Source organism: Macadamia integrifolia, chromosome 1 (genome assembly GCF_013358625.1).
Source record: "Macadamia integrifolia cultivar HAES 741 chromosome 1, SCU_Mint_v3, whole genome shotgun sequence".
Classification (NCBI taxonomy): Eukaryota; Viridiplantae; Streptophyta; class Magnoliopsida; order Proteales; family Proteaceae; genus Macadamia; species Macadamia integrifolia.
The window spans coordinates 29,733,476-29,754,791 of NC_056557.1; the positions used below are offsets into that span (position 1 = coordinate 29,733,476).

Here is a 21,316-nt window from a genome sequence, read left to right on the forward strand (position 1 = left end):
TTTGGATGGGTGGGAGAAGGTATCTCATAACAGGGAAGGTTATTATTGACTTCACTCAATTAGGGTGGGGTATTTTAAAATCTTAGAATAGTGGCTGAACTCTACATTATAATGTGGGAAAATTTTCTCTCCACCCCAACTCTTTTCAAAAAAAAAAATGTCAAGTTTTGCATTTAGCTTTTTGACCTCTGGCACCTATCCCATTGTTGCAGGCTGCTTATCACTCACGCCTTATTGTGTTCAATCTACTTCTAACTTCATCCATTTTTAGGGTGAAATAAAACAAGATAAATGAAAGGATTGAGATTCCTTTCACCCATAGTGGCATTGGTTTGATCGTCAAATGCCAGATGATCAAGAGAGATGATAATTTCGATTTCGTCAATAATGAGTGGAGAGGTAATGATGATCCAAGAGTATTCATTGGGTCACTTAACCTATGGTGAAAAAAATTATTCCTTCAACTTCTGAGAAGGAAAAATTTCGCGTAAATTAAAAAAAAAAAAAAATTCAAAGGTTGAAATTAATGACATTCAACAACAGCATGAATGGTTTAACCTTTTGACAGGTGACTTTTACAAGGAGGATTCCACCAATCCAAGTAGCAATTGTAAGTTGCCACATCATCAGCCATTTGGCTCAAACTATCAATGCGAAGCTATTTCTACCTATTTTGTCATTTTTTATTTCCAAATTTTGGATTATTTATTAGGGATTAGTATCTAAATTCTACATATTTTCAGTGTCCAAAAAATTTTAGATACAGAAGCTTAGGCCAATAAAACAAAATTACCTCTAAATTTTAATCCTAATTGACAATAGCATACAAATGTCATTTGATGTGAGGGTGCACGTCGGTGCAACGGTGAGGTTACTTCATTGTGATCTAGTGGTCATAAACTGAGAAATAGTCTCTCCACGAAATGACCCTTAGACTTTGTAGTGGTGGGAACCATAGGCCATGTAAATTTATGATCCTCCCCAGACCCCGCGGTGACAGAAACCTTATGCACAAGGGTTGCCCTTTTTTATGTAAATGGCAATTAACATGTCATATTGCAGTCATGATTTTACCAAATATATTCTCTAATTGATGATATGTGTGTGTATTCTTGATTTTAATCCAAAATAATTAGTAAAATATATTAAAAAAAAAAATAAGAACTTTTGTGGATAGCGGTAGGTCATAGAGAAAGTTGGTTAATGGGTATAATTGTTCAACTACGTGAAAGACTTATGTGATAGGCTTCTTGATGTTCATGAAATTATCCAAATAGGTAATGTGTCAAATTTCTACCTCAAATTCAATTAATTATCCATCCCTTTACAGTTAACTTCCAATTTAAAGTTTATCATTTACTCTACTTACTCTCTCTCTCTCTCTCTCTCTCTCTCTCTCTATATATATATATATTTTTTTCAGTATTTCCATGCATTCTTCTTTTTTTTTTTTTTTTTTTTGTTAGTTTTGGATTTTTATATGCTTTGTTCAACTACATGACAAATTTTAATTAGGATGAAACTTAAAATGTAAACAAGAAGCTTTATGATTACGTGTTAATTTTTATCCTCGCACGATTTGCCATTTAACCCAAAAACGTGTCAGGCTCTTCTTGGGTGGGTAGTATTGCTGTGTCACTTTGCAAGCTCTTTGGTTTTACCAGATATTGCCTCTTAGTTGGTGATGTCATATCAGTGTCCCCACGGCAACATCCTCTCCTCCATAAATACCCTTCTTAGGGCGTGTGGCTTCCACAACCCTTCTTCATCTCTCCTTCATCTATTTCCAAATCCTAATTTCTCTCTTCCCTTCCTCTCAGTTTTTTCATGGCAACCCTAGAACTCCAAGCTAGCAACCAACCAATTCCCAACGAAGTCAAACTTGATATACCCCAAAATGATGTTGAGCAAGAGGGTGATCAAGAAGTCAAAATTAACTACTCCCAAAGGGCACAATGGCTTAGAGCTGCTGTGCTTGGAGCCAGCGATGGTTTGGTCTCCACAGCTTCTTTAATGATGGGAGTAGGAGCTGTAAGGCAGGATGTAAAATCCATGATCATTACTGGTTTTGCAGGGATGGTTGCCGGAGCATGTAGCATGGCAATCGGAGAATTCGTGTCGGTGTACTCTCAGTATGACATAGAGCTTTCTGAATTGAAGAGACAGCATAAAGCATCAGATGATGATGGAAAAGAAAGTCTGGATGAGAGCGAGAAAGAAGACCTCCCCAACCCCTTCACGGCCGCTGGAGCATCTGCTCTAGCCTTTGTTGTTGGAGCTGGGGTGCCACTATTATCAGCTTCTTTTATACAGAATTATAAGGCTAGGTTGGGGGTGGTAATTGCCATGTCAAGCTTGGCTCTGATAGTGTTTGGGGTGTTAGGTGGAGTCTTGGGAAGGGCTTCTGTGAAGAAGTCTTCTTTGAGGGTTTTGATTGGTGGGTTGCTAGCTATGGCCATAACTTATGGATTGACCAAGTTGATTGGCCTGGCTGGAGTATAAGATTAGGTTATCTCTAGCTAGCTAGGTCCCTCATCCTTCTTTTTTCTCTTCTTATGTGCTATGGGATCAAGACGTGTATAGGGAGGTGGATCTCTTTTGTAGAAGGATCTCTCTCATCTACTTAAGCTTTTTTCTTTCCATTTGATGTGTGTTTTTAACTTTTTTTGGATGGTGTGTCGTTTTTATATCTTTTAAGACAGTAATGAAATATAAAATATTGGCTCTCTACTTAAGTTTTCTCTTTGCAGCTTTAAGCCAATTAGTTCGTTAGACTTCTCATGTTCTTTCTCTTTCTTTATTTGTGACTGAGCATCTCCTGATTTTGTTCTTTATTTATTCTCCATGAGTTACTTAAAAAACCACAGTCTATTATACCTTAAATCGGTATTTATTTTGAAAAATGGCTTTGATTAGAACCAACATCTTGAAATCGTTTAAAATATATAGAAATAAAAAAGATAGGAGAAATTATACACATGGTGATGTATATTGGACTTTTTGGACCTAAAAATTATATATATTTTTCATTTTTTTTTTATTAAAGATCAATAAAGAATTTTATTAGTAAAAAGAATAAATCAATTGAGAGAATACCATTAGGCTACTACTCAACCTTTGGCATGGCCATAAACAGAATAGTAAATCAAGCGATACAAAAACAAAAGCTGTTATGAAAACCTTTATCTAGGCATTGAAAATTATATACTGACAGAGACATACATCACTTTAGAACCATATAGTATTTTGTTCCCTGGCTTGGGTTTCTAGTCTTGAACCAATGTCTGAAATTATCCTTACCTACCGAAAACAATCACGAGGGTTTTGGGATTTGCCGGCCTTGGAGGGGGAGTTTATTCTACGCATTTTAGAGTTATAGATATGAAAATGACTGAGGCCATAGGGAGGCTAATGGGATGAGAATAGATTCACCACTTAAGGAAATCCAATGGAGTTAGTGTACACCTATTTTTATTTTTTGATATTTTTTTTTTGGCCCTAGATATATGTTGGCTTCAACAAACCTTGCTTCAAGTGGTCGCCTACATTAAAGAATCATTTGTGTAAACTGAACTCATCAGGAACAATTCTCTTCTATTTTTCAAACCAAGTATATATATATATATGGGAAAAAGAAAGGAATGCTAGCGGGTTACAATGGAAATAGGTATACTAGCGGTTTAGTGACCGTTAGATAAAAAATAAAAGATCTCAACCGTTTATAACCATTGTCCTACAAAACCTAATCAATACGGTCATTCCACTGTCTTCTTTCCTCTTCTTCTTCTCTCTTTCCCTTTCCTCTCCATCTCCGACTCCGCCTCCCTTCCAAAAAATAAGCCGATCTGCTGCCCTTCTCTAGGAAGGAAGAAGGGGAGAAGCAATGTTCTTGAACGAATATCCGCCATTGAATTTCAAGGCGGAGAAGGTCAAAGCACTGCCGGAGTTGGAGATGATGGGGCGGTGGATACGAGGTTGAAGCTCCGGCGGCAACCGATTCACTTGGAAGCCCCTCATGTTGAAGTTCCGTGCCTTAATCGAATCCAAATAAGCACTCATACCCATCTTGTGTTGGTTTGACTACCTTCTTTTTACGCTGATCCATTGCTAAGAAAACTAAACCTTCACTCAACTTGACCAAAAATTTCAAACATTCTAATACCAGCTTACAATGTACATGGAAACTATGCCTATGTCTCCTTCCTAGCCTTGAATAACCCCATTTGGATTTCAATCTAATTTCCCCTGAAAATCCACTACAACATACCAACTATCATTTCTAAGACAACTCGTGATTACAGTACCATATCATCGCTTATGAGAGCATTCACATTTTTTCTGGGAAGCATGAAAAAAACTTGCCTTATAGAGAATGAGATCACCTAACAAGCTCGTACCTCCGATCTGTTCAATCTCTCAGCCAAATTAGACTAAAAATTTCATTTAAAAAATTCAAGCAGCTTCTCAAATAACTCTAACAGACATTTGGAAATGAATCTGAAATCCCTGAAGCAGCAGCAGAAAATCCAATATATCTGGTGGAGATGATCGAGTTGAGATGAAAAATTCCATTTGGTTTGTACGTCATTGCCAGAGATGGAAGGGGAGAGGGAGAAAGGCGGAAAGAGTTGCACTCATCTGATCCAGTCCATCTTTCCATATCTAGTTTTAGGAGAAGGAAAACGGTCCAATAAATAAGAAATCGTTTGGGAGATTTTCCAAAGGTCCCGGATTTTCTGCCGGAAAGGGGACGGTTTTGGAAAGTACTGCTCCGGCGACCGTGTTGCCAAATTTTTTAGGCTAGAGAAATGGAAGGGAGGTGGAGTCAGAGTCGGAGACGGAGACGGAGAGGAAGGGGAAAGGTAGAAGAAGAGGAAACAGTTGAATGACAATATTGATAGCGGTTTTGTAGGACAACGATTATAAACAGTTCAGATCTTTTACTTTTCATCTGATGGCCACTAAATCGCTAGCGTTCCTAATTCCATTACATCCCGCTAGCATTCCTAACCCTCCCCCTATATATATATATATATATATATATTTGTGTGTGTGTGTGTGTGTGTGTGTGTGTGTGTGTGTGTGATGGATAGCATACCAAGAAAGATACATGAAGATCGCACATTGCTTCAGGAAACAAATTCAATAGTGGACTATCTTGCGAAAGATGCAGTAAAGTCAAGGACTTCTGAGTTGGCTATATCTTTCCCATCATTCATTAATGATGAGATTACGTATGATGCAGCAGGAAGACCTAGATACTGATTTTCATAGTTATTGCAGGTATTTCAGGGGTTCCTATTGATGGCAATGTCGAAGGTGGGGAGCTCTGAATCACAATTTTTTGTATTTTGGTTCGTATATCTTTATCTTCATTTGTTTTAATAAAATCTCAGAGTTTCTAGCGAAAAGAAAAGAGAGATATATGAAGAAGAATATTTCTTTACTTTCACATTAATATTGAGGAATTAATAGAGGGAATATATGGTAAGCATTACAGCCATGCAACAAATAGGGTAAGTTCCTATGAAACCCAAGACACCAAAAGATAAGAAACAAACCCAAGCCCCCAAAGCTAGCTAACCTGCTTTTGGAACAGCCATCTATAAAAAATTTGCAACTTAAACTGTTAAGTGAAGTGGAATAGTGTCCATGAACTATCACTTCAGGGAGATAGTCCAATATTTTATGAAGACATATTTTGGGGCAAACAACCCAATAGTATATGAGGGCATTTATCCAAGGTCCTAGATAATTGATATGGGAACAAAATAATAATCAAACAAAGCAGCTAGACAACTCAAGGGAGCCTAAACTGCAAACCCTAGAGGAGACAATATGGCGATTCTTGATACTATCATAGTCCAAAAGATGGAGGTGATGAATTTTATTTTGATTAAGTTAATAGAACTCCAAATTTGGCAAAAGGATTCTGATGAGGAACTTCAATAATGCAAGTTTCTTTCGTACCAAATGTGATACACAAAAGCATAGAAGACCATTTTGACAGCAAGATCATCGAGAGAATTGTCCTTCCTATACTCTTAATCAATCCACCTCTATTCTCCCTCAATAGGGTGCAAAGGTAGAGACTCTAAATTTTGACACCTTGGGAGAACGTCTAGGAGATGATGATCAAGGCCCAATTGACTCACATTGCAATCGAATGGAGAAAATTACAATTTTATTCTTGATCTAATTTCTATATTAGAACCTTTCCAAATAGAACCAAAATCCCTAGGGTAGTCTTATTTAACCATTAAGGACCTTGCACGAAATTCCATCAAAATCTAGCATCATTTGTGAAAATAACAGTTTTGCCCTTGCATATTTCTTGATATCTAGACCTCCCCAATTTGAGGCAAAACCATTGGTATTAATTTATTTTGATGTTTTAATATTGTGCGTGAAATTTTGTCCAAATACAATAACATTTGGTTACCTTTTAATGCAAAAATGACCATTTTATATTTCATGGAATTTGGGCCACTAGTTGGGCTAAAACTCTTAGGTTGATTTTTTTTTGCTATTTTAATCTTCTACATATTTTGTTCAAATATGACAATATGACATCATACCTCGATCGACATGAAGCATTGTTTTGTGAAGTCCTCAAATTTTTGGTCAATTTTATTTAGAATCCGAACTTGATTACCGTACGGATTTTTTTTTTTTTTTTTGTTTCCACAAAGCTCGGTGGAGATATGTGGCATGTCAAAATTGGCCACACAAATTGAAATAAAATGTATATGACATCTTATGTTGTCCACCCTGTTATATTTTTGTAGGCTATTCAAGGGGAAAACTACAGGTTTCATCCATTTGGCCTGGTGTTTGTAAAATGTGGTCATTCATTTCAAGCAAGGAGAGATGGGTAGTAGGAAATGGGAAAAAATAATTAGTCTTTGGAATGATCAATGGCTGGGAGAGTTTTCTATCTCGGAATCTTGTGGCCAAGCTTTAGCTCCCCTTCTAAATTCTTCTGCAAAGGTTTAAGGTACTATTTCATACATCAGCTGGAATATCCCAAACGTTAGTTCATCTTCTCTGAGAAATGCCTTTTCTGTAGCTAAAATAATAAGGCTACCCCAATTTGATTTGGAAGATAAATGTTCTTGGAGCTATACTTCCTCAAGAAATTTCTCCTCTTATTCTGCCTGGAATGAGATTAGAAGTAGAAACCCAAAAATTTCTTGGTCCACTCTTGTTTGGAGAAAGGTTTTGCAGCCAAGGACATGATTAATCCCTTACAGCCCATCCTTCTATAATAATGATAGAAGTATAAGGTCCATTGAGGATCGGACAAAAACCCAAACAAGGGGGCCAACAAAGGGTCCAATATATCCACTTATCGAAATTATTATTACATCAAAACAAAAGGAAGAAGGGCAATGTCAATATAAATAGAAACATGTGCGGACACGTTAATAACAACCAGGTTGTATCCCGGAGTAGTATTTTAAATTTTCTCTAAAGGCCAGGCACAAAACTACCACGTGACAGATGCTGCCTAGGAAAATCTTCTTTTCCTTGGTTCTTTGATATTAAATACTCTGATCAATTATGGAATAAGAATCTTTTTCCAAAAATATAGTAATAGATCCGTGCACAACACACGCTCATTCACTACTATTAATAATATAAATGTTGTCAGCTGGTTTGTATGTTCTAATTCGCCTCTTCTATGAATTATGATCCACATTAAGAGATTTCAATCTCATGTGAGCCCAAAAAGGGAAGCTGTCAATCGCCCATTGGTCATTTTTTTATTTTTTATTTTTTCACTTCATTACCTGCAAAAATAAAACTTAGTTATTGTCTTCTTTCTGATGAACCATACAAGAAGTCCACATTTTAAGAAGTATAATTATAAAAGGATTGAATTTTCTTGCACCCTCGATGAACGGATCACAGTGATCCATGCAAGGGGGTGGGGATAGGGGAAGGATTCAGGGTCTCGTCCTTTTGATATATATGGTGAACATCACCTTGTGGTGAAGAAAAATACTTATCCCATCCTCTTTATCTATTATATTACTTGGAGGGATATTTGAGAATTAGAAACAGCCTTCCAAGTTTGATTTTGTAACAAGTTTAATCAAATGGACTGTTCAATAAAATTAATCTGTCCTTAGAAATCTTAAGCATATAGTTTAGTAGTTAACAGGAAATATTTTATTTAAACTGAATTGGGGATGGTTCAACTATTTCTTCAACAATTCAAGCAACTAGACCATTCATTTGCTTATGTCTCTTAAAAAGTAGTCTTTTTTGTGAATTTTGTTACATTACTAACTTCAATTTTTTTAATCTTATAAAGTTACAGAAAAAGATTGGACACACTGCTTGGATGCCTAACCTATATCACTCTTTCCCCCTCCTTTTGGAAATAAACCCTATGAATCTTGTGTACCCAGCCCTTATTGATTGAATGTGTAACATCATAAAAGTTAATGGTGTGTCCAATCGAATCCAGATCATTTTTGTACGGTGTTTGATTCACACTTGCACTCCATTTTTTATCTCTCTTCTTTCGATTGATTTTTATTTTTAATGAAGTCCAAATGTGAATCAATACGAGCCCTTGATCGGACTCTGTGCAATCGTCTCCCTCAACATGGTATGTATACAAGAAGCCTTGTGATCTATCTGTTCAATTTACAAGCAGCGGATGTAGTTGACCACCCATCTAAATCCCATTGGTTGATTGCCGTCCACCCATAAAGTCCCAAGCTTTTCTTGGGTGGGCACAATTGGTGTGTCATGTTGCAGGCTCGTTGGTTTCACCAGATATTGCCTATTCGTTTGTGATGTCATGTCAGTGTCCCCAGGGCATCATCTTCGCCTCGTCTCCTCCATAAATACCCTGAGGGCGTGTGGCTTCCACAAGCCTTCCTCTCCATCTATTTCCAAATCCTAATTCCCTTTTTGCTTCCTCTCTTTTTTTTCTCCTCTCAATACTCCATGGCAACCCTAGAACTCCAAGCTAGCAACCAACCAATTCCCAACGAAGCCAAACTTGATATACCCCAAAATGATGGTGAGCAAGAGGGAGATCAGGAAGTCAAAATTAACTACTCACAAAGGGCACAGTGGCTTAGAGCTGCAGTGCTTGGAGCCAGCGATGGTTTGGTCTCCACAGCTTCTTTAATGATGGGAGTAGGAGCTGTAAGGCAAGATGTAAAATCCATGATCATTACTGGTTTTTCAGGGATGGTCGCCGGAGCATGTAGCATGGCGATCGGAGAATTCGTGTCGGTGTACTCTCAGTATGACATAGAGCTTTCTGAAATGAAGAGACAGCATAAAGCTTCAGATGATGGAAGAGAAAGTCTGGATGAGAGCGATAAACAAGACCTCCCCAACCCATTCAAGGCGGCTGGAGCATCTGCTCTAGCCTTTGTTGTTGGAGCTGTGGTGCCACTGTTATCAGCTTCTTTTATACAGAATTATAAGGTTAGGTTGGGGGTGGTAATTGCTATGTCAAGCTTGGCTTTGATTGTGTTTGGGATCTTAGGTGGATTCTTGGGGAGGGCTTCTGTGAAGAAGTCTTGTTTGAGGGTGTTGATTGGTGGGTGGCTGGCTATGGCTATAACTTATGGATTGACCAAGTTGATTGGCCTAGCTGGAGTATAAGAATGGGTTATCCCCAGCTAGCCAGGTTCTCATCCTCCTTCCTTCTCCATCTTATATGCTATGGGATCAAGAAGTATATAGAGAGGAAGATCTCTCTAATCTACTTATGCTTTTTCTTTCAATTTGATGTGTGTGTTTTTTTTTATGTGATGTGTTCTTTTTTATATCTTCTAGGATAGTAATGAAATGTAAAATATTGTCTCTCTTAGTTCAGTTTTCTCTTTGAAGCTTAAGCCAATTAGTTCGTTGGGATTCGATCTCTTTTTTTTTCTTTATTAGTGGGTGAGCATCTCCTGATTTTGTTCTTTATTTTATTCTTCATGAGTTATTCCAAAAAAACATAATATATTATACCCTAAACCGGTATTTACTATGAAAAATGACTTTGATTGGTACCAACATTGGGAAATCCTTTAATATATATAGAAATAAAAAAGAAAAATTATGCATATGGTGGTGTAAGTTGGAATTTTTGGAACTGAAAATTATATACCGAGAGAGACATACATCACTTTACAACTATATAGCTTCTCTTCTTTCTTTGGCTTGGGTTAGTATTCCTGAGCCCATGTCTGAAATTATCCTTACCTATCAAAAAGAACCATGAGGGGTTTGGTATTTTGCCGTCCTTGGGGGTTGGGGGTTTGATTCTAGGCGTTTCACAGTTATAAATATGAAAATGATTGAGGCCATAGGGAGGCTAATGGGATGAGAATAGATTCACCACTTAAAGATGCCCAACGGAGTTGGTATAGATCTATTTTGATTTTTTATTTTTATTTTTAGTGCTACATATATGTCGGCTTCGACAAACCTTGCTTCAAGTGATCACCTACATTAAAGAAGCATTTTTATAAAGTAAATTCATCAAGACTTTTTTCTTTTTGATAGAAAAAATTGTTATTATTATTATTATTATTATTATTTTCTAAAAGTCAGCAAGTGAATATTACTAAATCAGGAAAAATGGAGAGAATTTTGAGAAAACTGTATAGAACGACCTTGGATCATTATTCCACCTTCGGCATTGTCATTAGTAGAGATAAAGATCCAAACAGAAGAAACTACAAAATAAACTTAAGAAACCTGATACCTCAATCTCTGTTTGAAATCCCAATTTATATCATAATTTAAAAAATCTAGAGGATGGTTCTAGATTGTAGAGCTTCTATTTGTTGGAGCATGGTTTGCTAACCTATCTGTCACTAAATTAATTTCCCTACAATTCTGAGAAATGCGCCACCGAATGCCTCGCTAGAAAATCATATGTATTAAAATGAAAAAATAGAATAAATCACAAAAAGAAGACACCACCATAAGAATAGAATCCCAGGAAAGATAACCCACCTTCAGCATTGCCATCAGCAATGTAGCAGACCTAAAGACTCTTAATTCAAAGAAAATAAATTTGAGTTAATTGTAAGAAGCGATAACGAAGTTGCCTCAAAGCATCCATTTCTAAATCTATTCTGACCATCGTTGGTCAATGTTGAATAGGAGTAGAAATATCTGACTTTGCAGCAAACTTGCAGAGGTAATCCGCGATTTGATTTTCTTCTCGATAGCAATGAGAGATCTTTCATTGCATTGTGTGAAGGTAAGAATACAATTTTCCTACCTTTGACGACAGCACCATGGAACAACACCTTCAGAATCAGTCACAAATAATATTGTGTCGCATTCAATCCATAGGTGTTGAAGACCCACTTAGCATGCCCCCTATGATACCCTGATTTGACCATTCAGTCCCTTGTGCAAAATTCCATCAAAAACTAGCATCGTTTGTGAAAATGATAGTTTTTCTCTTGGCACATTTCTCAATGTTCGGACCCCCCGATTGAGCCAAAACATTGGTATTACCTTATTTGGTTGTTTTAATATTATGCGTGAAATTTTGTCCAAATATGGTGACATTTGGTACCTACCTTTTAATGTAAAAATGATCATTTTTCCCTTGGCATATTTCTTGGTATCTAGCTCCTTTTATTTATTTATTATTATCATTATTATTTTTCTTTTTATCTAATGGTTAACAATTGGAATTAAAAATATTACAGAGTTAATGTCTAGGCATATTCAGACAATTCAAATACAAGCTCACAATTGATTTCTACCCTCCACATATGGCATTGCAATTTATAGAGGAGGAAACAAACAAAAAAACAACCTAAAACTCGTAATCTCGGGAACTCCAATTTCTCCCTGTAGGGAAATTATGTGTCAGATTATTGAGAGAGCAAACCTCAGTGTCACTTTCTTATAAGAGAACTTTCAATATATCACTTGCATAGAATTATTATAGACCTATACTAGAAATTGTTAGAAAATTGGTGGGTTGAGTCGTGTCACTTGACATTATCCTTAAGACCATAGATGCCTCCTATGGTGCAATCGAGAATAATGCAAATCGGCCTCCAAGATAAAATAGCCCAATAGCTCACTCAGTAATCGTGCACTCAACTACTGGACCCCTTCGAATGCTATAGGGTTGTACTCAGACTAAAAAACAAAACACTCACACAATGGACATGTTAAAATCCAACAAAACCCAAGAGAAGCAAAATTAAGAACACACTTGAATAATTCAAATGACTTGTTCCGTATTGCAAATGCTAAAGTCTCCTTCTATTTATAAGACAAATGAGATAAAGAATTAAGGGACTTTAAGAGGATGAACTAAGAAGATATTATTGTAAGGAGACTTCAAAATTAAAGGAAAACTAAGACAACCTAAATCTTTAGCAACTGAAGAGATAATGAGGCTTAAAGAAGATAATAAAATGTCTCCAAAATTGAATTGACAAATAAATTGTTGGCTATAAAACTTGTAAAAGTTATTTTGTATTTAAACAACTATTTAAAGCTATTTTGAATCTTCATTTGTTTTAAATACTTGTTTTAAAACCAACAATTCCCCTAGAAGATTCAAAATACTGGTAAAAATAATTAAATACAAAAAGAAAAATATAGTCCGAGCACATTAGAATGGTAGGACACATCGTTGCAGATGTCCTTCAGACTTGAATCTACACTAGTTCTGCTAAGCCACGCTACAGAGTATGGGTGAAGTCAGACTTCTTGAACATTTCCTCATTGGTGTAGCCGACTGATTTACCATCCATATCCTACCACCCGACGTCATAGTCACTCTTTTTTATATTGTGGACAATTTTGGCCTTTGTCCCCATCTTGGAATCATGAATGTTTAGAGAATCTGCCCATAAAATTCTCATCGGAGGCGGCCGCACCCCCTACATCCACTTAGGTCAGCCCATAGTATGCACCACAATTAACATAGCCCCATCTGACATGAGTATTGACCAATTAAGAGTTTTATAACTCAGCCTCCTTGTCAATGTGGTAAGTACTATCTTTCACATCTAATCCAGAATAGGCACCTGATAGTACTAATCAAGTCATCAAGTGATTTCGTTTTTACCCTTTGAACCTAATTCCAGGGATCTCCTATCACATAGGTTGGGTATCCATCACTCTGACTTATGACATGGGCCTTTAAGCCTATTCCTTTAGATGTCTTTTGAATAACTTTGGTGATCCGAGGCTTTGTAAGCACGTCTGCTTCATTCCTGCTTGACTTTGAAAAGTCGATATCAATGGTATGTACCATTATTTCATATTATCTCACCAAGTTATGTTTAAGAATATATGCCTTTACTTACCATTACAAATCTTGCTTTTAGCCTTTGTGATAACCGTCTGACTATCGTAATGTAAATACATTGTAGGCACCGACATAGGCCATAATGGTATATCTGCTACTAGGTTCTTTAGCCATTAGGCTTAAGATCCAACTTTTTCAAGTTTCAAATTCAGCTTCCATGGTGGAACCCATATCATAGGTTTATTTAACCGATTTTCAAGAAATCACTCACCATCTAAAACGAATATATATCCATTAGTAGCTAAAGTTTCCTGTGAATCAAACATCCAGTTAGTGTCACAAAATCCTTCATGACTAACTAGGCTACCAAAATAATATAAACTATAATCCACAGTACCTTTTAATTACCTTAGCCTTTTGATTGAATGCATTCCAGTATTCCATTCTTGGATTCACAGTATGTTGGCTTAACTTTATGATAGCATGAGCTATATCAGGTATTATACAATTCATTTAAAAGAATTAACACCAACAACAAAAGTTGTCATCACAATGTATACTCAAAATTACAATACATTTTTTATCATCATAAGTTGTCAATAAATTTGAAGGAGTCTTGGATGATTGGATTTGTAATGATTTCTGCAAATATATGTTGGAAGCAAAACAAAAGAAGATATGAAGGAAAGGACAGGAAAGCTGAAAGCTGAGTATGTTTTTAAATCTATTTGTCAGGAAATCAGCATGCAACCGATTGAGGTGCATTCGTGTAGACCGAGGACCAACTGAATGAAGCTTAACATTGATGGTAGTTCGTTGGGTAATCCATGTAGAGCAGGGACAGGAGTTGTCCATCAAGACAGTACGGGACAGGTAATGTACTCCTTTAGTATTTTCATGGGAGTTAATCATATTCTTTTGATAGAGTTTGAGGCGGTCTTGGAAGGTATAATGTGCAGAAAAAACTCAAATGTGAGGGGGCTTTGGATTGAATCAGACTCGGCAACTGTGGTGACTTCCATTTAGCTAAATCATATTTCATGGTTTGTTCTCCAAAAATGGGTGTTTGTCCTCCTATTTCTAGAGTCAATTTCATGGAAAAGCACACACTATTTTATGGAAACAAACCCTATGGCATAGTACCTTGCGAAGAAGGCAGCATAGAATGGTGTTTCAAAGGTGATGGTTAGATTTCTGAACCATATATTAGAAGAGATAGCATGTGTTTCTTGGGACAAGCCAAGATTTAGATTCTGTTAGGACTCTGCTTGTCTTCTTTGTTGATGGCAATGCCGAAGGTAGAGATGATATGTTGTCCTAGTGGTTCAAGCTTTGTCTGCTTCGTAATTCTAATTTTAATTTTGCTTTTAATAATATTTAACTTTTGGGAGAGCAATAGGCATGCTAGTGGATTACCTTAGAATCTTAAATGCTGACGAAATTTTATTCGTAGGATTTAATTAACTTAAATAACACTGTTGGATGGCGGGGAAAAGACCCAAACCTTCTGTCCACCATTGCTACACTTTTTCTCTCTGCTGCCCGGCAACTAACCTATGCCCGTGCTCACCCAAGTCCTGAGACCTCTACATTTGCCATGTTGCTTCAAGCAGATCAGATTAAGGCAGGTGGTCCTATAGTAGCCAGCTCAACCCTCTCTCTCTCTCTCTCTCTCTCTCTGCCGCAATAGAAATCTTTTGTTTTAATCAATCAAAACCAGCCATGCAAAGAGATGCGAGGGAAAAAGATGAAAAATAATAAAGTATAGAAGAAAGAAAGAGGAAGAATGTGAAGTAAAAAGGGAATTTCAAACAATGCGGGAGAGATTAGACACCAGGAAGTACAGAACCCATGTGCGTCGAGTTAAAAAAAAAAAAAAAATCCATATTTCTAAAAACGTTGTATTGAAGATCCATTTAATTGCGGTTTCTGGGTTCTTTCTGACCGACTCATCAAAACACATTTGCTTGATTGCTTTTGTTCTATGTGCTTCTGTTTGGAGGATCCAATCAATCTTTTCCCATGAGAGATGACCTCTGTTTGTGAATCATTTTTTTGTTTTTGTTAATTATTCGTGAATCGTTAACATTGAACATAAAGTATAGAGAAAGGAGAAGAAGAGAGCGTGGCAGAGTACAAAGAGCATAATAGGTATTGGTTTTTGAGTTTGTGAAATGAGAGATGCAGAGATAGGTAGTTAGGGACGCAGAAAGAGGGAGCAGGGGAGGGAGAGAAGGGCAAGGTGGGGCAAGGTGAGGTGGGGCGGGGCGGGGCAAGATGGTAAGTTGTAGAGGTTTTATGACAAGGATGAGGAAGTGAGGTGGAGGTTAGGAGCCAAGGGTGAGCGAAGATGTAAAATTGGCAGAAGGAATCGGCGGATTTTGTGAAAGGGAGGGGGCAATGGAGACGAAAAGGAAGGGAGAGGGAAAGAGACCATAGAGCAGCAGTGTTGGGCAAGTTATGCAAGATTATCATCAAACAATCAATAGATGCTAGCATTCCTTATTCTTATGTAATCTGTTAACATGTCCAACCTTTTTCCTTAATTTTTAGAGAGAAAAAAAACTAAGTCCAAGGGCTTGCTTAAACCCCGTAACGTCCATAATAATAATAATAATAATAATAATAATAATAATAATAATAATAATAATAGTAATAATAGTAATAATTTGAGCAAGTGGACCTGTTGAACCCTCTGCTGACCCCTTGTTTGGGCTTTCGTTTGGTCCTTAGTCGACCTTATTCTTCTACTTCTATATAACATAGTCGTCTTTCTACTTTGTCGTCAGGAGAAAAAACAAGAGAAAAAAAAAACTATTTTTCTTTCTCTTATATTATTATTCTTATTAAGTGAAAAGAAGAAGAAGAAGAAGAGCAATGTCAATACAAATAAAAACGTGTGCGGACAGGTTAGAAACATCCAGATTGTATCTAAGGATAGTATCTTAAATTTTCTCTGGAAGGCCCGAAACTACCAAGCGACAGATGCTGCCTAGGATAATCTTCTTTTCCTTGGTTTTTTAATATTAATAATCTTATCAATTATGGAATAAAAATCTTTTTCCAGAAATATAGTAATAGATCCGTGCTCAACGCACGCTCATTTACTACTATTAACAATATATATGTTGTCAGCTGGTTTGTATGTTCTAATTCGCCTCTTCTTTGAATTATGATCCACATTAAGAGATTTCAATCTCATGTGAGTCCAAACAGGGAGGCTGTCAATCGCCCATTGATCATTCTCTTTATCATTTTACTTCATTAACAACAAAATATAAAACATAGTAATTATCTTCTTTTTAAAAGTCCACACAAGAAATCATCGTTTTAAGCATAAAACGACTATATGAGATGGAAATTTTTATTGTCCCAAAAAGGTATTAACGATAATATTTTAGTATTTGGGATCAAAACTTTCCATCCTGAAAACCCTTTTTCTTGTAGTGAGACCTAGTTTTTCTGCACTCATTGTGAACTTTTTTTTTTTTTCTTTTTTTGATAGAATACCCATGGTGAACAAGTCGCAGAAGATTCAGCTGGGCGGTGGGGGCTTCAATCCAAGTGATGAACATCATCTCATGAAAAAGGAAATTTTATCCATCATAAAATATAGACTCCACTGATACCATTCTTTTTATTTATTAGATTACCTGAGGAATATTCGAGATTAAGAAAGTTCGTTTTGAGTTTGACTTTGTGTGAAGTTTAATCAAATGGATTGAAATTTCTCTACTAACAGCAAATGCTTTATTTAAACAAAGTTGGGGATGGTTCAACTGTTTCTCCAATTCAAGCAGCTAGACCATTCTGACTTGAGCCCCATATATTTCACTGGATATCCCAATTTTTTCCTTTTGTTGATTAATTTAAGGGAAAAGTGTCTCTACGCCTATGGTTGTGGCTTACCCTTTTATCTTGTATAGATTTTTTTTTTTTTTTTTTTTTTTTTTTTTTTTTTTTTTTTTTTTTTTTTTTTATGAACGGAGAAAGGATATGAAATGCTGCAGGCTTAGAGAACCTTTTTCCTTTAATCTAAAATTTTGAATAAAAATATCTTAACTAGAAATAAACTATGCTAGGTCAGCCACACGAGGAACCTTCTTTCTATATGAAGGTTCAAGTAAATAGAATAGATCTCAGTTAAAATTTGTCGTTATAGCTTAGAAATTTCCAGAATAGAATAGAATTGACATGATCCCTACATTCCATTATGTATCAATCGATCCAGATCAACAGAATTTGTGGTGAGGTTTGATCGGACAATTTTTTATTGAAATCTTTCTAATCGGTAGATCAGATTCTGATTTTTAAAACTTATTCCATATACAATTCACCATCTTTCGGTGACAAAAATAATAATAATAATAATAATAATAATAATAATAATAATAATAATAATAATAATTAAAGAAGTGTTAAATGCAAAAATTGCACTAGTTCCTCTTTGAATCCACCATGGATGCTCTTCAAAAATGTTCTATTCATAGCCACTAAACTCTAATTGACTTTTCCATGGCGAGGACTGCCATTGAATGATCATTGGATGAGAATAAGCAATGAGATCACAGAAATCGTATATTGATCATCTGTTGTATTAAATGGATTTTAAAGAAAAAATAAGTTTTGAAATACCTCTATTGGCCCCCCACCTCACCCTCCCCCTCCCCCTCCCCCTCACCTTTTTTTTAACTCTCTTGCAAGGTTTGAACCCATGACTTCTTGGAAAGTGGAAAAGAGTGAAGAGAAGTTAATATATCAAAATGAAAACTACACGAATAGGGTTCCTTGAAAAAAAGGCTCTCTCTCTTCTCTTGCCTCCAATAGTTTTTTATAACAGAATCTTCCACAGATAAATACATGCAAAGATCCTATGTTATGTCTAATGAAGCTTGGGCTGATGTTCCTCCTTGCATTTGGTTTTCTTCCAATTTATTCTTTCACTGATCCTGTTCCTACTTTTGAAATCCTAGGTTTAGGTTGATTCACCAACATTGTTTTTTATTTATTTAATTAACAAAGAAATTGATGCTAAAAATTCATACCAATTAAATTTTGCATCAAGCTTTGCATTGCTGCTCATTGTGCTAAATCCACTTATGACTTTAGTCTGATCAGGGTTTTAAAGGTGAAGATAAAAAATATAAATATACTTAATATAATCTGAATTTCTAGCGAAAAAAATATAAATATACTAAAAAATCAAACATTGGATTTAAACAGATTCAACCATAACATGAATACCAGTCCGTGGATTGCTCAGATGGATAGGGTGAATTGGGGACTGTGTGGATAGGCGCACGGCCCTACGTTCGATTCCCCATCTGCGCATCTGTGATTTAAGTGAAAACCGTGGCGGTGGATTACTGCGCTAGTCTCCCCGAGGATTAGTCAAGGTGCGCTTAAGCTGGCCCGGACACCTTGGTTAACAAAAAATAAATAAATAAAAAATAATGAATAGTTCAACCAAGTAGGTCATTTGATTGAATGAAAGCACTAAATTTGGGCAACTTTTGCAAAGGGAGGTTTACGTCTCCCTTAACAGTCGAAAGTTGCCATATCATTTGCTATGTGGCTCAAACTAGATAGTTTTGTCATACCAACCTATTTCTCCATTTTGTAAATTTTCATTTCTCGAATTTTGGATTATTTAGAGATTAGAATCTAGACTCTATATATTCCTAACATTAAAAAAATTAGAATCAGAAGCTTAGGCCAAGAAAACACAATAAATCTATCCAAATTTTAACCCTAATTGACAATGCCATATATGTATATGGCACTTGATGCATCATATTGCAGTCATGATCTTACCAAATATATTCTTTAATTGATGATACGTCTCTTCTAGCTTACATTTCAAAATAATTAGTAAAATATAAAAAGTAGAAACTTCTGTGGACCCTCATCTGATAGACAAAGTTTTATAGTTGGGGCATTAGCATTTTTCTTGCTGCTTTAGAGCAACAGTGCTTTACTATCAGTTAGTCACTGTTTGATCACATGGGCATTAGTCCGTTTATATTCTGGTTTGCTTTTTCTTGCTGGGGTACAACAGAAGCCTTGTCGTTGTTGTTCCGATGCTATAACCATTGTTTAATTTTGACACGTTGATGCTTAGGAGTTTCTTCTTTGGTCATGGATTTCTTTATCTAAAAGACAAAGTCGGTGAATGGGAGCAATTGTTCTATTACGTGGAATAATTATGTGTTTATTCTAATTAGGATATTTAGGAAATGATTGCAGGAGATAATGTTCCAAAGTTAACTTCAATTTCAATTAATTACCTTTTTTTTTATAAATCAATTAATTACCTTTTCATCTGCCCAATTTAAAGCTTCAAACTTAAATCATTTTTTTTTTTCTAAAAATGAACAAATTTAATCATTTATTCTTCTATCTATTCTCATGTATTTTTATGCACTTTCTTAATCTGGTGTATTCTTTGATGGTCTTGAATTTTTCAATGCTTTGTGAATTTTGTTACATTATTAAAGTCAATTATTTTAAAATTTTAAATTTACGAAAAAAGACTGGACACACTGCTTGGATGCCTAAACTTGATCGAGCCAGTGGCACCACAAAAGCTAACGGCGTGCCCCATGCACCTCTCCCTCAGCAACATATGTATACAAGAAGCCTTGTGATCCATCTGTTCAATTTACACCCCACATGATTTGCCATGCTACGGTGGATGTAGTTGACCACCCATCTTAATCCATAACGCTCCCATAAATTAATGTAATAAAGTCTCGAGCTTTCTTGGGTGGGCACAATTGGAGTGTCACGTTGCAGGCTCCTTGGTTTCACCAGATATTGCCTATTCGTTTGTGATGTCATGTCAGTGTCCACAGGGCATCATCTTCGCCTCCTCTCCTCCATAAATACCCTTCCGAGGGCGTGTGGCATCCACAAGCCTTCTTCATCTCTCCTTATTCCATTTCCAAATCCTAATTCCCCTCTTTGCTTCCTTCTCTCAATACTCCATGGCACCCCTAGAAGTAGAAGCCAGCAACCAACCAATCCCCAAGGAAACCAAACTTGATATACCGGAAAATGATGCTGAGCAACACAGAGGTCAAGAAGTCCAAATTAACTACGCCCAAAGAGCACAATGGCTTAGAGCCGCAGTGCTTGGAGCCAGTGATGGGTTGGTCTCCACAGCATCTTTAATGATGGGAGTAGGAGCTGTAAAGCAGGATGTAAAATCCATGATTATTACTGGCTTTGCAGGGATGGTTGCCGGAGCATGTAGCATGGCGATTGGAGAGTTCGTGTCGGTGTACTCTCAGTATGACATAGAGCTTTCTCAAATGAAGAGACAGCATAAAGCTTCAGATGATGGAAAAGAAAGTCTGGATGAGAGCGAGAAAGAAGACCTTCCTAACCCGTTCAAGGCGGCTGGAGCATCTGCTCTAGCCTTTGTTGTCGGAGCTGTGGTACCACTATTATCAGCTTCATTTATACAGAATTATAAGGTTAGGTTGGGGGTGGTAATTGTTATGTCAAGCTTGGCTCTGATAGTGTTTGGGATCTTAGGTGGACTCTTGGGAAGGGCTTCTGTGAAGAAGTCTTGTTTGAGGGTGTTGATTGGTGGGTGGCTGGCTATGGCTATAACTTATGGATTGACCAAGTTGATTGGTCTAGCTGGAGTATAAGATTAGGTTATCCCGAGCCAGCTAGCTACATCCTCATCCTTTTTATCTATTTCCCCCTCTTTTAAGCTATGGAATCAAGACATGTATGGAGAGGTGGATGTCTTTTGCAGAAGGATCTCTCCCCTCTCTCTCTTTCTTTGTGATGTGTTGTTTTTTTCTGTATCTTTTAGGATTGTAATGAGATGTAAAATATTGGTTCTCTTAATTCAGTTTTCACTTTTGCAGCTTTAAGCCAATTGATTAGTTGATATCTGTTCTTTTTCTTTCTTTTTTTCCTTGTGAGTTGCTTCAAATCCATAGTCTATTATACCTGAAACTGGCTTTAATTATGAAAAATGGTTTACTTGGGGACCAACAAAGTGAAAATATTTGGTTACCCCCAACCACCCCCCCACCCCCA

At 36.5% G+C, this 21,316-nt stretch overlaps 3 protein-coding genes across 3 annotated transcripts; all 3 read left to right on the top strand.

Annotated features, from left to right (window-relative positions):
• The first annotated feature begins 1,806 nt into the window (after positions 1-1,806).
• On the top strand, positions 1,807-2,678 carry LOC122081732 (vacuolar iron transporter homolog 4-like). Its single transcript, XM_042648999.1, has one exon. It carries the CDS (start codon positions 1,828-1,830, stop codon positions 2,500-2,502), a length of 675 nt encoding a protein of 224 aa, XP_042504933.1. The 5' UTR covers positions 1,807-1,827; the 3' UTR covers positions 2,503-2,678.
• A 5,909-nt stretch (positions 2,679-8,587) lies between these two features.
• Positions 8,588-9,787, top strand: LOC122073037 (vacuolar iron transporter homolog 4-like). Its single transcript, XM_042637564.1, has one exon. It carries the CDS (start codon positions 8,965-8,967, stop codon positions 9,634-9,636), a length of 672 nt encoding a protein of 223 aa, XP_042493498.1. The 5' UTR covers positions 8,588-8,964; the 3' UTR covers positions 9,637-9,787.
• A 10,204-nt stretch (positions 9,788-19,991) lies between these two features.
• On the top strand, positions 19,992-21,140 carry LOC122072966 (vacuolar iron transporter homolog 4-like). The gene has a single exon (XM_042637449.1). It carries the CDS (start codon positions 20,245-20,247, stop codon positions 20,914-20,916), a length of 672 nt encoding a protein of 223 aa, XP_042493383.1. The 5' UTR covers positions 19,992-20,244; the 3' UTR covers positions 20,917-21,140.
• Positions 21,141-21,316: the final 176 nt, after the last annotated feature.

What these genes read in the sequence shown, in the direction of transcription:
- LOC122081732 (XM_042648999.1), top strand. Translation starts at nt 1,828, where the DNA reads ATGGCAACCCTAGAACTCCAAGCTAGCAACCAACCAATTCCCAACGAA.
- LOC122073037 (XM_042637564.1), top strand. Translation starts at nt 8,965, where the DNA reads ATGGCAACCCTAGAACTCCAAGCTAGCAACCAACCAATTCCCAACGAA.
- LOC122072966 (XM_042637449.1), top strand. Translation starts at nt 20,245, where the DNA reads ATGGCACCCCTAGAAGTAGAAGCCAGCAACCAACCAATCCCCAAGGAA.